The sequence below is a fragment of the Drosophila serrata genome, unplaced genomic scaffold (assembly GCF_035046125.1).
Source record: "Drosophila serrata isolate PLE 108 unplaced genomic scaffold, ASM3504612v1 contig_241, whole genome shotgun sequence".
NCBI lineage: Eukaryota > Metazoa > Arthropoda > Insecta > Diptera > Drosophilidae > Drosophila > Drosophila serrata.
The window spans coordinates 4,235,313-4,251,814 of record NW_028257139.1 but is presented as its reverse complement, the minus strand read 5'-3'; the positions used below and the strand labels follow the sequence as shown (position 1 = coordinate 4,251,814).

The following is a 16,502-nucleotide window of genomic DNA, read 5'->3' as shown; positions in this document are numbered from 1 at the left end:
GGACAATTCTGGCTCTGGCCCAGGTGCCGGGCCGTGGCTGCTGTTGATGTTTTAGTTGGATTTTCGGTTGCCATAAGCCCCGAGCCCGCAGCACTGTGACCCCTAAGCCGGGCAGCTCTTTCACACCCGTCACTTTGTATCTTTGTATCTGTGTATCTGTATCTGTATCTTTGTTGTTTTCACGCGCCTTGGGATACTCTGCTTGCAGCGACTTGTGCCTGCGACTTGTTACCAAAGTTTGTGGAACTTTTGGCCAAATGAAAATTTAATGTACCGTGTTTCGGGTTGGCCAGCCTATCCTGCCTGGAGCTGGGGGGAGAGGCGTGGCGCGTGTAATTTAATTTACACCAGGCATTCAGCACGCCGCAGTGTCAGTGTCGCATTTTCAAATTAAATACATTGAAAAGTTTTGCAGTACACCAATCTCCCCTCCTCCTCCTTCCCTGAAGCCTCCAAAATATACATACATACACATACATAGACTCAGTTACCTGTTTGACCTGGTTTCGCTTCCTCCGCACGGTTGACGGCCCTTGGTCCTGGCTGAGTGCCGCCTTTGGCCATTTCTCACTGCCAGTTGGCATTTACATTACTTGTTGTCGTTTATAATAAGCTTCCTCTGACCCCGAGGGTTGCTCCTGAGTCCTGGAGTCCTAGAATCCTGGCTTCCATGGGAGGGGGCGGGAGTTAATTGCATAAAGCTGTGTTGGTCATGGAGTTCCTACCAGGACTCTGACAACCACTTTAGCTTTGGGTTATTGTTCGAGATGAGTTCCTGGCCCAGTTGAAACTTTTACGAAAGTCGTTAAGTTTCGTTGGAGGGACAAGTGGGATTTCCCCATAGTTATTCACCGGAAAATTCTTGAGTTCAAAACTTCATTCATCCCTTTTGGATATTATTTTCTGCAATTGATTTAAGCTGTTAAAAATATTAGGGCAGCACCTATAACTTGTATGAGAAAGGGTGGGATTTTCAATCGATTTCAATCATGAATTCAATGGGAAAGTTCAAACTCATACTGATGTAACATTGCTACAAAATGACACAAAGAAAACCGACAGATAACCGCAGGCACTTTTACCAGCTTTTCATGGTTTTTATGGCTCTTGAAACTAATTTCATGTTAAATGCAATTGAAAAAGCTTTTTAATTGCATTGGCATCCTTTATATTTTTCAATTGCAGTTGCAGTTTACCATTTCAGCTGCGCCTGTTGCTATTGCTGTTGCTCCATGTGACCATGGCAGCAATTTGTGCTTGAATTTGTTGCATTTTTAATTGGAACAGAGTTTCCACAGCTTGCCAACTATTTGCAACACTCTGAGAGAGTGCCACGTTCCCCTGTCTTTGCCACTTGATGTTACCCTAATGCCACTGCATCCTTTCCCTTATTGATGCTGATGAATGGTCATTCGTCTCACCCTAAAAAAAACTTGAAGCACTCGCCAGCATTTGCACTTTGAAAAGTGTTTAAATCATATCCTGTTGCAGGATGTGCAGCAACTCAATTAAGTTCTGGGACAGAAACCATTGTAAGTTGGGAATTTAATTTAATAGTTTCCGAGTGTGAAATGCAAGAGTTATGGAAAAAGTTCAAGAAGTTAATGGAAAAAGTGATAATTAAATTTATGAGGAACTAGAAGAAATGATTTAATAAATATAATAATGTTAAAAGGAGTTAAAAATTAAATATAATCTATACAGATTTAAGAAAATTTTCATATTCTGTTGATTACAAGTAAACTTCCCCAAAGACTATAAATTTAATATTTAAAGAAGTGCAACGAACATTTTTGAAATACTTCCCCCTGGAAAATTCTCTGCTAATCAATTTTGCTCAGTTATTTATTAAAATCTCTGACCTAAAGTATGAGCTGCTATGCTTAAGCCAACTATTTTTTGCCTTAAGCCTGGCATAGTTTCCTTGGCTGGAGCTAGGAGAAACCAGTTTTTTTAATCTCTCCAATATGTTTTATTTTTTTGGCTTGGCATTTTTTATGCTTCTCGTTTTAATTATTTCACTTAAGCGCATTTCGAGGAGTTGCCAACACTCGAAAGTTTTCATAATATCTTCTAGCCTTTGCTTGCTTTGTTTCGATTATTTTTGCTTCGGGGCCGAAACTTGCAGCAGCAACTATTTCGAACTTTCTATGAAGTGGCCAGAACCAGGGTGTGTGTAGTGTGTGTGTGTGAGCCAGAATTAAATTCTGTGTAAGCTTGGGGAATTTACTAAAATTACGTACATACCTTGGACGGAAGATACAACTTCCGTTTGTAATAATGAGATTCGCATTTAACCCGATATGATGCGATAGAAGTGCAGATGGTAGAGAGAGGAGCAGAGAGCAAATACAATAATAAAACTAAAGTAGAGTGCCAATAAAGCGAACACAGTGGGGGCCATAAGTACGCGTATAAATTACATTTGAAATAGTAAGCGAAAATGCGATTGTTTCGCATTGTTTCGCTTTATTCAGCCACCAGTTCTAGATCCACATCCGTTTCCGCAGTGCGCTCTTGTCGCATGGAAATCCCCTAAATACAATAAATTTCACATTTCATTTAATTCCATTTCATTTACAATGCGAAACCGAATCCGCAACAAGCAAACAAAGGAGCTTCAATTCAGTGGGTGCCCCACGATAAAGAAGCCGAACGACCACCAGAAGCCAACGTTCCTCGGGGGGGGTGGGAAAAGCGAGAAAAATAAAGGAAAAATCCAGAAGAAGAAAAAGATGGGGAAAGTAGTTGGCGGTGGTGGTCCTAGGTCGTGGGTCGCGGATCTTGGACAATAAAGGGAAAATGTATATATATATACATACATATATACATGACGGTGTGTATAATAAATAAATGTAACAATTGAAGCGAATAAATGAAATCAGGACTCAGCAGGAGCAGCAAGGAAAACGCACTGCGAGTGTCAGGTGCATATAAATAAACACACACACACTCAAAGGGGAAAACCTAGTGAATGGAAAATCAAATTAAGTACAGCTGTTGCATTGCAAAATATCCTGAAATTCTCAATGATATAATATAGTTCTGTCTTAATATGAAGTAATTATAGAAAGCCTTATTTGTACAAAGATGTTTTACAGAAAATAAACCTTCCTAAGTGGATTTTCTCCCAGAAAAAAAAAACACACACACACACACATTGCAATTAATGAAAACACTGTTGACTGATGGTGAAATTGGAATTAGAAAGCTAACTTTTGTTGTTTTCTTGGCTCAACATGTTCCTGGGAGCAGCAGCTGTCTGCCTGCACTCGGTGCGATAAAGTTTTTAGCTTTCCTTTCTGCCAGCTAGCTTTCCCCCATTTTCATCTCTACAGTTTCCCAATGCACTGGGTTTATTTCGAATACTTTTTTTTTGCCCCTCTCCGGACGTGTCTTTAAAGTTTTTATGTTTGCCAGCGGAACTGTAAAGAACTTTAATCAGTAAAATGTAGCAATTCTTTAAAGTTTATTTAGGTGACACACTCTGTTTAATGGTATTTTGATCAACTGAAGTGGAGTATTTAAAAATAGTTCTTATGTAAATGGATTTTCTATAACATTCTATATTTTTAGAACTCTTGTATATGAATTTTTAAACTTAAAATAATACTGTAACTTGAGTTTGAAAACCAGTAGAAAATATATGTAATTATGGCCAACGGTAGGTGATTTATAAAGTTAAAGGCAAGTTTGGCAAGTGTTTTTAAATTATATGTTAATATAATAATAAATTAATTTTGATCACTTTTGATCTTGTGCTGTTAGGAATATTTTTGTTATATTTACAACACTTTTGTGTCCTTTTTGCGAGTCTCGCAGCCTTTTTGAGCGTTTAACAACACTGTTTGCTGTACAACAAGGCTTCAAGTGGAATACAAGGACTTCTATTACTCCGCCTGATCTCTTTTTCATTTGATACTTGATTTAAAGAAAGGGTTGTTACTCTATGCAATGTTTACATATTGCTAATAATTTTAATAGAGGTATCTATTGATGTATAATTTCTTTGATTTATAAGCTATTTTCACAACTATTTATACCATAGATGTAATATTTTACAAATGTATACATCTTTTCTTTACAGTGATACTTCGATATCAACGCGAGTGGATATGCTCACGCCTGCTATTGAAGTCTACAAGCCGCCCCTCTGACACAAGGACGACACTGTGGAGAGCAATTTAGGGAATCCATCGACGAGTAGCGACTTCTAGCAGAACCTGATAACCAGTCCTGCGGAACTAGCTAAGGATAATCTATTTGTTCTTCCAACATAGTGTCAACCCAATCGAAATTCGAATGGAGATAGCTAAGATAGTGGACCGGAAGTCGTAGCCAAAGGACTCGAGACACTATCAGAGGCTAGATATGTAGTAAGGAGCTGAGCAGAACAGATGTGAATCGGATGAACGAGACACAAAACGAACACAAACATACACACACAGAGATAAATTAATAATTGATCCAACTGAATAATTCCTAAGATTGATTAAATTTAGTTACTTTTTAGCGTAAATGATTTTTAAACCGAGAGGAAACCAACGCAGGTGGTAATGAAATATAAATGAAATCTAGTTCTAAGCTAATGGAAATGGCATATTATGTATGTTTGTATCTCTGGCCGCGTATACAATATACATGTGTATATGTGTGTCTGTGCGAATTATATATATATAATATGGGAAATTTGGCAATGTGTACATTTAGTTAAAACAATGAAATCATTACGGATATAAAACAAAAACTAAAAACAGAAAATGCAATGAATAATTTTTGTACTGCTGAAAAAAAAGAAAGAGAAAACAATGGGAAACCAGAGAAACATTAATGTTAAGTGTACAATTTTGCATTAGGTAATGAATAAGTTTGTAATGCATTAGTAATTAAATACAACCAAATGTTCAGCTAATCACGACGAAAGGCGAAAGCAACCGAAAACTACAAATGCAAAGTGTCATAGTTACCATAAAGAGCAGAAAAGAAAACTAAAAAATAACAAGAATAGGAAAATGCAATTGGAAATTCAATTCAAATGGAAATTCGGCCAGCGGCAAAACATTTTACGCTTCGGTTAATCGCTCCACACAGAAGTAGACGACACGCCACGCCTCATTTTATATAGAAAAACCGCCCACATCACATACGATTCGCCATCAAAATGCTTTTGGGTTTGATTTGTAGAGAAAACTACGAGGAGAAGGAGGTGGAGTAGGAGCTTCGTCTTAGACGAAGTCGGTATGCCCTTCACAAAGTGCCCCAAGATGAGAAGATTAGTCACATATTATTTGAAATTTTTGTCTGCTTAAGTTACAGTTAGCTTTTCTTTTTTTCTTGATTTTTTAAGGTGTAGAAAATGTTAAAAAATATTTAAAAATGTTAATTCAATAACAAACGTTTTGTGACTGTGATCATTTGAATGATATTTAGAGAAAAGCGATATTTGAGTATTGTAACAAAATTATGAAAAGCAATTGAACTTCTCAGTCTTGATTCAATCATCAATCAATCACTCAATCAACCAGCAGCAGCAGCACCCGTAGTGTAGTTAGATCACAATAATCATAACACCTTCTTAGTGATTGTTATTATTTATACCCGAGGCTGATCACACACACACACTCACACCACACACACCTTCGTGCTTGACAATATTTGATTTCTAAAAAAAAAACAATTGAATGAGGCAATGTGTCCTTCCAATTGAAATATTTTAAATCATTCCATCACCACCACTAGGCACAAGTCACAGGATATGCTGCGCCCAATTTTGTAACTAAACCGCTTATTCTGTTCCACATTGAGATACAGAGGCTTTTTGGAGTCGAGCAGGACGAGGACGATGATGAGGACGAAGTTAGGGGATATTGAATGTTAACATTTATTTGTATAAGCTGCAGAACATTGTTGGAATTAGAGGAACCTGCATAGTTTTTTGATATTCATGTAGATACATGTAAATGCCACTCACTAAACTTAAGTACAGATGGATATAGCTACCGATGGCATCAAGGATAATTGCATTATATTTGTAATATCAAAACTGTTCATAGTTAAGGCACGGCAAGCAAAACCAGAAATCCGAAAATGATAACTAACAAACCGAACACAGATATAATACAAGAGTGTACATAAGTTGACTAGAGATCGATATAAAAATATAAATAGAAATTGAAATGAAGAAGCTACAACAAAGTGCATATAATTTTGATAGTTAAGATAATTTTAATACATTTTTTAAGATACAGCAGAGAGGAGAGCAACCCAAGTACTACAATAAGCGAATCAAATAGGAAAATTGTGAGGAGATGCCGTGGAAATTACTCCATTTTTACAAAAACCTCGCCCCCCACAGGCTCGTTAATTGGTTTTGTTGTTATAACCATAAAACCGTCAATAATGCAATAAACATTCGCGTAATTCTTACTATTATTGTTATTATTATCATTGTTGTTATATAAAGGAAAACATTTGAATTTGAGAATTGCACAATGTTTTTTTATACACCACGCAAATTGGCTTTGTCAGTTCAAAGAAGGACGAAACTCGTTTTACAAATTCGATCAACTTGAGAGCATGTCCCGCATTTAACAAGGACACACCACACACGCATTGAACAAATGGACATTAATTTATACATATATTATGATGAGAGAAATAATGGAAAATAATAGAACTAGAACGCATATTGAATAATAAATGAGACATACATATTATTGAAGGAAATTAAAAAGAACATAACAAAACAAATGCACTCCATTGGCCTTTATTTTTTTTCGCTTGGAAACTATTTGGGGGAAAATCGCTGGACCCGGTAAGTAAATCTCATCGCAGCTGGGATAGGCAGTCAAATGGCCACTACATATAAACCTTTGCCATTTTCCATCCGGAATATTCGATGAAGTAAATTACACAAATCCCCAGCATTTTTACCCAAACCACCAGAAGTTATCGCCAGCCATCGTCCGTCATTCCAGGCCGTTGGCTTTCCCCCAAAATGCAGAGTGATTTCAGTTTCACAGGGGAGCTGGGTACCATCTCGAGGTGCGATGTGGGTGGCTCGGTGGGTGGGATTCCTGGTTCCATCCAGTGGGTGGCTCGGTGGCTCGGTGGGTGGGCAGCACCCACCCCTTGTGTATCGACGCAGTCGCGAGCACTCCACCGCCGACATCAAAATGAAATGAAGTGAAATGAAATCAAAGGCATCCAGCGTTGATGGAGGCACCAGAAGCCAACGCATTGAGGCACACACATGGCACAGTCGCGGTACACAAGGGAGAGGGATGGGAGACAAAGAATGATAAGTACACTCAAAGAAAGTTTAGGTAATTATCTTTTTACAAAAGTTCCTAATATAGAACTCGACTATACTCATAATAAGTACTATACACTAATTACTATAATCATAACCTTGTTTATGATTTAAGAAATATAATCAAAAAACAATTACCTTAAACGAATTGTTAAAATTCTGTAAATGATAGATATGAGATGAAAATTAATTCGATTGTCAAGTTGTTGCAAATAAACAAAATCCTATTTTTTAAACCACACAACCCTCCAACAAGGTTACCACCATGATACAATTACATATAATTATATCAGTATATATATTATATATAAGTATAATTGTGTATAATTGTATCATGGTTACCACCATCTTGCAGCTAGACCCCGTAAGGAATTATAGTGCAGATGCAACCATTTTGAGCTTTGTTTTAGGGTTGTCTGAAAATATCGATATGTCGAGACTGTTGGTCATTATAAAGATTAATATTTAAAGAAAAAGTCAAATAGAAAAGCTTAAACTTGACTTTAATTACCATTTAGGAAATATTATTAAAAGAGGTTATTAAAAGGTTTTTAAAAATGCAAATCGATAGCAAGAAGCAATCAATTTTCATAACTTATTTCGGATATTTCTTGGATAATGCGATAGTTTTAAAATTGAATACAATATTTTTTAATATCTAAAAGTTTTAAATATCAAACAATACCATATTTATGATACAGTATTGAAAGGAATATTCTTTTGGCATATGATAAAAGTCTTTTTCTCATTCTCTCCCTCAATAGTCAACATTAAATAAAGTATGGAAAATTTAATTCACAAGGATTTCCTTAAATAAATCATGTTCCCCTTATCCTTACATATTTTTTGATTCCTGGAAACCTTTAAGTTCAAGAAGGTATTTTCCATTTCAAATATGACAACTGAAACTCAGCCAAGGATATCGCATAACCTATTTCTCTGCCTGTAGCTTTTCTTCTCTTAGATGGGGGAGGTCGTCCGTCCGCACATCCTTGCCACCAGATGATGTTTACACTTGAGCTGCAGCATTGGCAAACACAATCTACATGCCACAGTCCCCCCTGTCGCTATTCCGCCGATTTCCTTCGGTTTTTGTGCGCTTTGCGAAAAGAAATTTTGCGTGGTTTCTGCGGAGCTGAGAGCCGAACGCTGGCTGCCTTCAATCCAAGTTGTGTTTGTCCTGGCAAAAGCCAAAAACTGAGTTAGACCGACTTTGTGGTGGCCCTCTGTGCGGGAATATACCACGTGAGTGGATAAGTGTGGTTAGTCCTGAAAAAAAATCGAGGGAAGGAGAAAACGATGTCATAACCGTAAGCTCCAGTTGATCCTGCATCGATTAGTCGGGAAGTGGGTTCTCTCCACACAATCCTGCCGCAAAGTTGCGAGCACAAATCGCAACAAGGACGAAGGACCTCGGGCCACGCAGCCCTCTCAACAGGTTAGAAGTGGACCAGTGATGTAATGTTCTTGTTTAGTTCCATATATCTGAAGATTTTGGAGTACCTTAGATTCCTTTTTACTAAATATCTTCCCTTAGTATTTAATATCTTGTACTTGAAAGGAACATCAAATCATGAGTAATACTTATATTGTAAAAAGCCGCTTTGAACTTTTGGTAACTAAGAGTCCTTTGGTTTCCCTGAAAGTATATATGTACCTGTTCTCATCACTGCCGATTTTCCACCGATTGATGAGTTGATGAAGCTGTGAGTGGGGTACTGAGGGTGGTGTCCAAATGAAACGCTCCACTTGGAGCAGCAATTGAGAGAACAACGAGCTTAACAAGCTGCCATTGCGCCCTGGGCGCTTTTTGTTTCTGCCTGTGTCTGTGCTGGCGAGGATTGAGGATTGAGGTAGGAGAGATGAGGATTGAGGACTGAGGATTGAGGACCCAGGATATAGCTGTGTGGAGGTAGTCGGCACTTCAATCGAACACATTAATGTGTCACTTTTGTCGGCTCCCGGAGCAAGTTTCGTTGCGTCAGGAATGCCATAAATCAACACCCCGGCCATCGCCATGGAGAGCTATCGATTAGCCGTTCTAACCTTCGGCTTGGATTGGATTGGGCTTGGGCTTGGGATTGGGATTGGGATTGGGTTTGGGTTTGGGCCATGAATGGGAAGCGTGCCGGTGCAGCGGTGACTGCGGCCGCCCAGCCTGGACAGGTGCTCCTCACCTCACCTCACCGGGCCTTGAGCCTCAGAATTTATGAACTTGACTTTCGGTTAGCCTCCTTCTCCTGCTCCTCCTCCTCCCACCTCCTGCCTCTCGTCATCGGTTCCGGCCAGACACGAACGAGTATGAAAAGGGCTTGCATGACTGCAGGAAATTACCATAATTTCAATTTAAGAAATTAAACGAATTCCGCCATACTGGGCTGAAAAGAGAGCATCGTTGAAAGACGAAGTTGCTAAGGATTTTTAAGCTTAGGACTTTGGGCTTATGAGGAATAAATCATAGGTATATAGTTTGCACCTCATCTTCTTCATATATTACTTATTCCGAAAAGTATTACTACATCTCTTAGAATGAACATTAAAAAATGTAATTTTAATACAATTTAATACAATCCTTATACAACTTAATTGCGATAGTATCGATTAAGCCTCAGAGTTGTCTTTGACCAAATTAGTGACAACTCTATAAAGGTTAAGGAAACCTTTTACTTGGCGACCCTGATAACTTTTTCACCCATCACTAGCCGGAGCACATTTTTTAATTGCTGCTCTTCCGGAAAATAATTAGCACAATGAATCGGCTGAAGCGTAATCCCCTCCTGCAAGTGGCCAAGTGCGAGATGTGTCCCAATCAAGTGACCAACTTCGTGACCGGACTGTGTGGCCGCTGCTCCTGCATTTGGGCCAACAAGCGGAATCTGAGTCGCGCGACGCTTAGTCCATATATGGTGATGGCAGCCGCTGTTACCCTGGCCCAGAGTATTCCGGATCCTCACTCGATGCATCCAACCTTCAGGAAAGTCATCGAGAAGGTCAAGATTCGGCGCAGCAAGAAGGTGGACCTCTTCCAGAAGCTGCGCAGCCAGTTCCTGGACAGCGTTATCATCGAGCAGTTCCACGTGCAGGCGCCACGCCCCGTTGTGGAGGATGACTACTGGAATGTGCCGGAAATCGTCGACAGGGACTACATAATGTTCCAGAACCAAGTGGATCTCCTTCAAGGGATCAATATCGCTTCGCCTGCCGACTCTGACCGTAACAACAACATAGTGCCTGAAAAATAGGAACCCCGGAGTAAATGGATTTTACAACTTCATCAAGAGACTTTAGACTTATACAAACAATGTTTGCTTAATTTATTACCAACATTTTAATATGTATCGAATATAAATTGTGATAGATAACACAGATTATACATTGTTTAAAACAATAAATAATAATTATTACTTGGCTGATAATGGCTCACTATTTACTCATTGACTATAAATACAGGCACTCTCAATCACTCTCTGCATTTCTCTAGGCATGCCTCTTTCCCTTTCCCTCTCACTTTCTCTGTTATGCTCTTTACCCGGAGGCTGTACATGCATGCACTCCCTGCCTTTCTCTAGAGATGTCACACTCTCTCCCGCTCTCTCTCCCTTTCTGTTCTCTTCGCTGGGGCACTATAAATACGGGTGCTGCAGTCGCTCAGGCCTCAGTCTGTTTGCGGCCCCCCCCCGGTGTTAACATCTATGTTTAATGATAGTGATAGTGATCACATGGCCAATGGAATACATCTGGATACTCAGGGTGAAGCTCAATTCGATGATTCCTGAAAAAACTTAATTGAACCACTGGAAGAAATTAAACAACAACGGAAATGGATAGCCACGTGTCCTCTACTACGGTAAGTCTTAACCATGACAATTATAGTATGTATATAGACAGAATGTATATAAATATCTACAACTAGCTGTGCTAGCTATGCATTGATTTTAAAATTAATTTACTTATTGCCGGGTTCCATGGCATTGCTTTATTCTCAAAGTTAGCTTCTTTTCTCGTTCAAATTATCAGGTTTGGCCCTCATTAAGAATTCGACTTAAAAGTTTCTTAGTTAAAATCAAACCTGCAACCTGCAATAAACAATAATAAAATAAACAAACACTTGACCATTATATTCAGAAAATTCGTATATTGTTGAATTTCTTTAAATATGCTATTTCGAACCAAACATTAGCAATGCATCCCGATCATTATCTAGCCAATCACCAGCTCGGCCGTTTTCCAATTGCTGTCCAGGGAATCTTCGAAAGGATTAAGTCCGGTGTCCTGTATCCGGTGTCCTGTAATTGACACTTTTGTCCGATATCATAAATTACCCAAAAAACAGGCTGAAACATTTCTACACAGCCGAAGTGAAAACCAATTGAACAAATTTGATGGCCAGGTCATCATTACAGTGGCCAGGATAGCCAAAGCTGGCCATCGGACATTGGCCATCAGAAATCAAGCTCTGGACTGTCTCCTGGGGCTCATGGACATTTTGCTAATGAAAATGTTTATTCAAATTTACGTCAATGGATGTGTTTACACGAATGACCATCAATCTACATAAATAAGCGCAAGTACTAAGCCCGGGCAATGAGTGTGTGTGCGAGTGCGTGTGTCGACCAGATTGTATTGTTCTTTGCCGAGCGAGAGGCCATTGTTCAACAATTTGTTTAATGAGAAAACTAATAAATCAAATGCGCCATCAATTACAATCAAATTTATTCTGGAACACCGCCGGCAAATGGAACCACTTGGGCGCGTGGATCGATGCATCGATTTCTTTGCAGATTGGATTCGATTTAGATGGGAAAGTGAGAAGTTGAGATTTAAATAAAACATGTTCAAAGCTAATACATATATTAAATAATTTTTATTTACAAAAAGATAGATATATGTATAACTGCTTTGTTTTTATAGGAAAAAATATAGTTAAATGATTGGGAGAAAGCGTATTAGGAATACTGAATATAATTATGTAAAAGCGGTAAATTATGGAACCTAAAATATGAAATAAATTAAATTAATTTCAACTCAATTATTATTTTCCAATGGGAAATCCTTTTTTTTATACCCTTGCAGGGTATTATAATTTCAGTCAGAAGTTTGCAACGCAGTGAAGGAGGCACTTCCGACCATATAAAGTATATATATTCTTGATCAGGATCAACAGCCGAGTCGATCTAGCCATGTCCGTCTGTCCGTCTGTCCGTCTGTCCTTCTGTCCGTCTGTCCGTTTCTACGCAAACTAGTCTCTCAGTTTTGAAGCTATCTGAATGAAACTTTGTAGTTAGCCTTCTATATACTCTCACTCGTATATATGTCGGAACGGGCCGGATCGGACGACTATATCATATAGCTGCCATAGAAATGATCGGAAAATTTTTACAAAAAAAATTATAACATTTTCAGTTTTCAACAGAATTTGATCAAATTTTAGATATAGTTGTTTCATATTATTCTACAATTTTTTGTAAAATTTTATGAAAATCGGACTACTATATCTTTTAGCTCCCATAGGAACGATCCAGAAAATAATACAATTACAAAATATAACATTTTCAGTTTTCAACAGATTTTAATCAAATTTGAGGTATAGCCATTTTATATCAGTCTTTTGTGTCAAATTTTATGAAAATCGGACGACTATATCATATATGTAGGTGCCATACAAACGATCGTTAGATGTGGAGCAAAAAATTTGTGACTGTAAAACTGCAAATATTATATGTATAGGTGAATGAAATGAAAGCAGGTATTACTTCTTTGTTTTTTAACACAAATATGTATAATTTATATTGTATGGATTCCTAGTCATAGAAGTTCTATTTGCAAGGGTATATAAACTTCGGCGAGCCGAAGTTTGCTTCCTTTGTCTTTTAAATCTGTAAAATGTTTTCTTAATATGTATTTATATATTTTGTTTATTTTCAGCTTGTGGTATATTCAAGAGCCCCGTCTGCTTTGCGTCTGGCCCAAAGGATGTTGATCCTGTGCCGAACAGCGGTCAGTGGAGAAGAGGGAGTGCCTCTGCTTGCTAGGAAATGAAGGGGTTTCCTTCTCGCCTGGATGCTAAGTGGCGGGATGAGAGGCCAGGCGAAGGACATTAGTCAAGTGCAACAGCTCTCAAATAAACATAAATTGAGCAGGCTGCGCCAACGGAGAACGGGGAATGGAAACTGGAGCAGGGAGCAAGGAGCAGGGAGCTGGGAAACTGGCAGGACTTTGGACTTGGGACACAGTTGCTGCACTCGCCGCCTGGTGTCGTAATTAAAGGCATTCGCGCAATAACGAAGAGAAATGCCCGCTGCCAACGAACAGAAAGGATGCGCTCCTAATTTATTTGTTTTTCTCACTTGACTTTTATTTACACGTGCATTGGCATGTGAGTGGCATGGAGGAGAAAGGAGACCGGAGGAAGCTGGGAGATTGGGTAAAGCTATGGCAACCAACATCGTGCCGCCGTTTGTTACCTTTTGTTTGTGAAAGTTCTCCGTGCGCCTTTTCGGGGCCAGGGCAAAGTGCCAAATTGGCCTAATGGCGTTAATTTGAATACGAGTCGAGACTAAACCAGCGACAAAACCAGAGCCAGAGACCCACATCAAAGGTCGTTTGCACAGCTTTACACATTGGTTTCGGTTTAAGTTTCAGTTTCGGATGCAGATGCAGATGCAAACACCGGATCAAGATGTACGGAGACTGGGTGCAGTTGCCAAGCCAGCCCAGAGCCAGTTTAATGGAACACACACCCACTGCATCCCACTGCCCGTCCTTTCCCCCACTCACAATGCAAATCAAAGCACTTAAAAAGTTGAGCAATTTGGCAGGGAATGCTAATGGAAGTCGAGTGCATTCCTGGATTGCTTTTCGGCTTTGCTTCATTTAAGTCTTTAGCCTTCGTTCATGTTATATACTGAACCCCGATATGAAAATATATAGCAAGGGTGGATGGGTTATGTCCACTTGGTTGGTCTCATAATAGGTTTTTATTCACACAAAATACAGATTTTTAATATTAATTAATAAATATCCCTGCAAATCCTTTGCATTTTGTCAAAGTCAATACATTCACATGGCAACATGGCATCTGTGTGAGCTACATATGAACTTATTCTGGCAAAATATAGCTAGAGAAAGCTAATATATCTGTACTGTGGCATTCAAAATTGGTATTAATTCAAATAGAGTTGCCATGGAAAGATAGAACTCTTTCAGTTACATATAGAGTTGTTATTAATGTACAAGTTAAATTAAATGTTAAACTTTGTTATTTCATCTACTGAATTCAATTCTATATTCAAAATCATCAAATATATTTATTTTAAATTCCTAACAAATACATTTTTATATCACTTCTTATAATTTGATTGGTAAAAGAGGCAACAACTCTGAATAAAACAAGTATGCGTTCATACTTAAAAAAATACCATAGCAATAAAAAGCGTATCCTTTTTTGTGATCTATTAGGTCTCTCATTACATGTCACACTTTTGTGCCACCTGTCAAAAAGAAAAAAGAATTTTAATATACGTAAAATCTCTCTTTCGCAATGGCGCCGTTTAATAAATGTTCATGTTGCCAAGTGAGGACCAGGAAAGTAATCAGGGATCGAGCAACCAAGAAGAACATTTATGTTTGCCCGGTAAGAGAATATTTCATAAATGAAACTTGTCCCATTTTCTTAGACCCTGCAACTCCGTAGGCATGTTTTAAGTCCAAGAAATACCTAGCAAACAGTAATAAAAAGAAGGTTCAACATGAGGAGGAGATAGCTTTTGAGAATGTTGACGAGAAGAACTCGCAGGACGATGTGCCGGAAAATCAAGAAAACGAGGTTATAAACGAACTTGAGAAACCCCTGGAAAAGAAGGGAAAGCTAACTGAATCCCAAAAGAAGAAGGAGAACAAGACCCCGAAGAACGCGCAAGAGACTTCGCTGAACGATTTGATTGAAGAAGTCCCACAAACTTCCACATCCGCAAATTCCAATGGGCCACCCAAAATCACACCTCCAATGATGGAAATCGTGGTTATGAACAACCGCAAATATATTGCCGTCAGTGAAACAGCAGATGCATGCAACGAATAAGTGAAGACTGTTTAACCTTATTGCCACGCATGCGCATTTGCATAATCGCCGAGCTGAGAGACTGGTGGCAACTAAACACAAATACACTTCGCATACATACATATATTAACTGTATAAAACTTGTAACATCGATATTATCATGCTTTCTGTATTTTACTTTTGATCTTTGGGACTTATGATAAGCCGTATACATGTTTTTATTTAATTAAAACATTTGTTTATAGAAATGTGTTTTTCTTTACAATGTTACCAGCTAAGCTTATAAGCTTAATGCTTTCTTGGGCAACTGCATTTTCGTTGCCAAATCTGGGCAGATTTGAAGTTCTCTCTGTTGACGCTAAAATTCCCAATAAGTTCTGCCTACAAGCCAGGGGTATTAACGTTGAATGTTCAATTTATGCATCGTCATTTAGTTCTTGCACAATTTTGCGCACCTTTAAACAACTGTAATTTAGTTGGGAACGTGGGCGTATTAAGTTCTAAATTTGTGTGGCTGTTGTTGCCACTTTTGTTACACAGGATGTGCGTGATGCGGCGGTATTTGTTTACTTCCCATTTCCGTTTCCGCCGCGCTCCGCTGGAAGGCATTGCAACTGCACTTTCGCCACCAATTTTTGGTGGCCACTGCGTAACCCAATGCGACTCCAACTCCTCCGATTTCATGTGCGTGATTTTCCAACATTTCCCTAGAGCAGCCCTCCCATAAAACTTTTAATGGAATTTCCATAATCATGTTTTAAAGTTACCAAGGATCCTGAAAAGTTTGGTTTTATTAGAATCGATTAAAAGGCAGAGTATACTTTGGCCGCTTAGACAATATCCAAATCAGTGAGTGTCACATTAATTGGCATTCATTTGAATTTAGGTTAGTGTGCTGTCGTTGGATATGTACATATTTATATACTTTTTAATCAGACTTGACTTGGAACTGAATTTATTTAAATGGAAAGAAAAACCTCTGGGTTAAGTTGCAAAATACAAAATGGTTTGTATTCTTTCTGTTGCATTCTTTCTTTGTTGCATAGTGAAACCAAAGAAATCAGAGAGACCTATCGCCAATCTTGGAAGGAACTTGAATTTACATTCTCTATCTATAATCCCCTAATAATG

General features: G+C 38.5%; 3 protein-coding genes across 4 annotated transcripts in view; all 3 read left to right on the top strand.

Moving 5' to 3' along the window:
* Positions 1-6,750, top strand: part of Teh1 (tipE homolog 1 phospholipid transfer protein) — a 38,595-nt gene extending 31,845 nt beyond the window's left edge. For both annotated transcript variants that reach the window (XM_086832019.1, XM_020958275.2), the window contains exon 3: positions 4,088-6,750. In XM_086832019.1, coding sequence (XP_086688145.1) covers positions 4,088-4,157 — 70 coding nt within the window. In that variant the 3' untranslated portion in view covers positions 4,158-6,750. The remainder of the gene's footprint in view (positions 1-4,087) is intronic.
* A 3,243-nt stretch (positions 6,751-9,993) lies between these two features.
* LOC110188647 (uncharacterized) lies at positions 9,994-10,728 on the top strand. The gene has a single exon (XM_020958425.2). It carries the CDS (start codon positions 10,063-10,065, stop codon positions 10,552-10,554), a length of 492 nt encoding a protein of 163 aa, XP_020814084.2. The 5' UTR covers positions 9,994-10,062; the 3' UTR covers positions 10,555-10,728.
* A 243-nt stretch (positions 10,729-10,971) lies between these two features.
* On the top strand, positions 10,972-15,619 carry LOC110188633 (uncharacterized). Its single transcript, XM_020958408.2, has 3 exons — positions 10,972-11,159; positions 13,238-14,945; positions 15,006-15,619. Exons 2-3 carry the CDS (start codon positions 14,853-14,855, stop codon positions 15,390-15,392), a joined length of 480 nt encoding a protein of 159 aa, XP_020814067.1. The 5' UTR covers positions 10,972-11,159; positions 13,238-14,852; the 3' UTR covers positions 15,393-15,619.
* Positions 15,620-16,502: the final 883 nt, after the last annotated feature.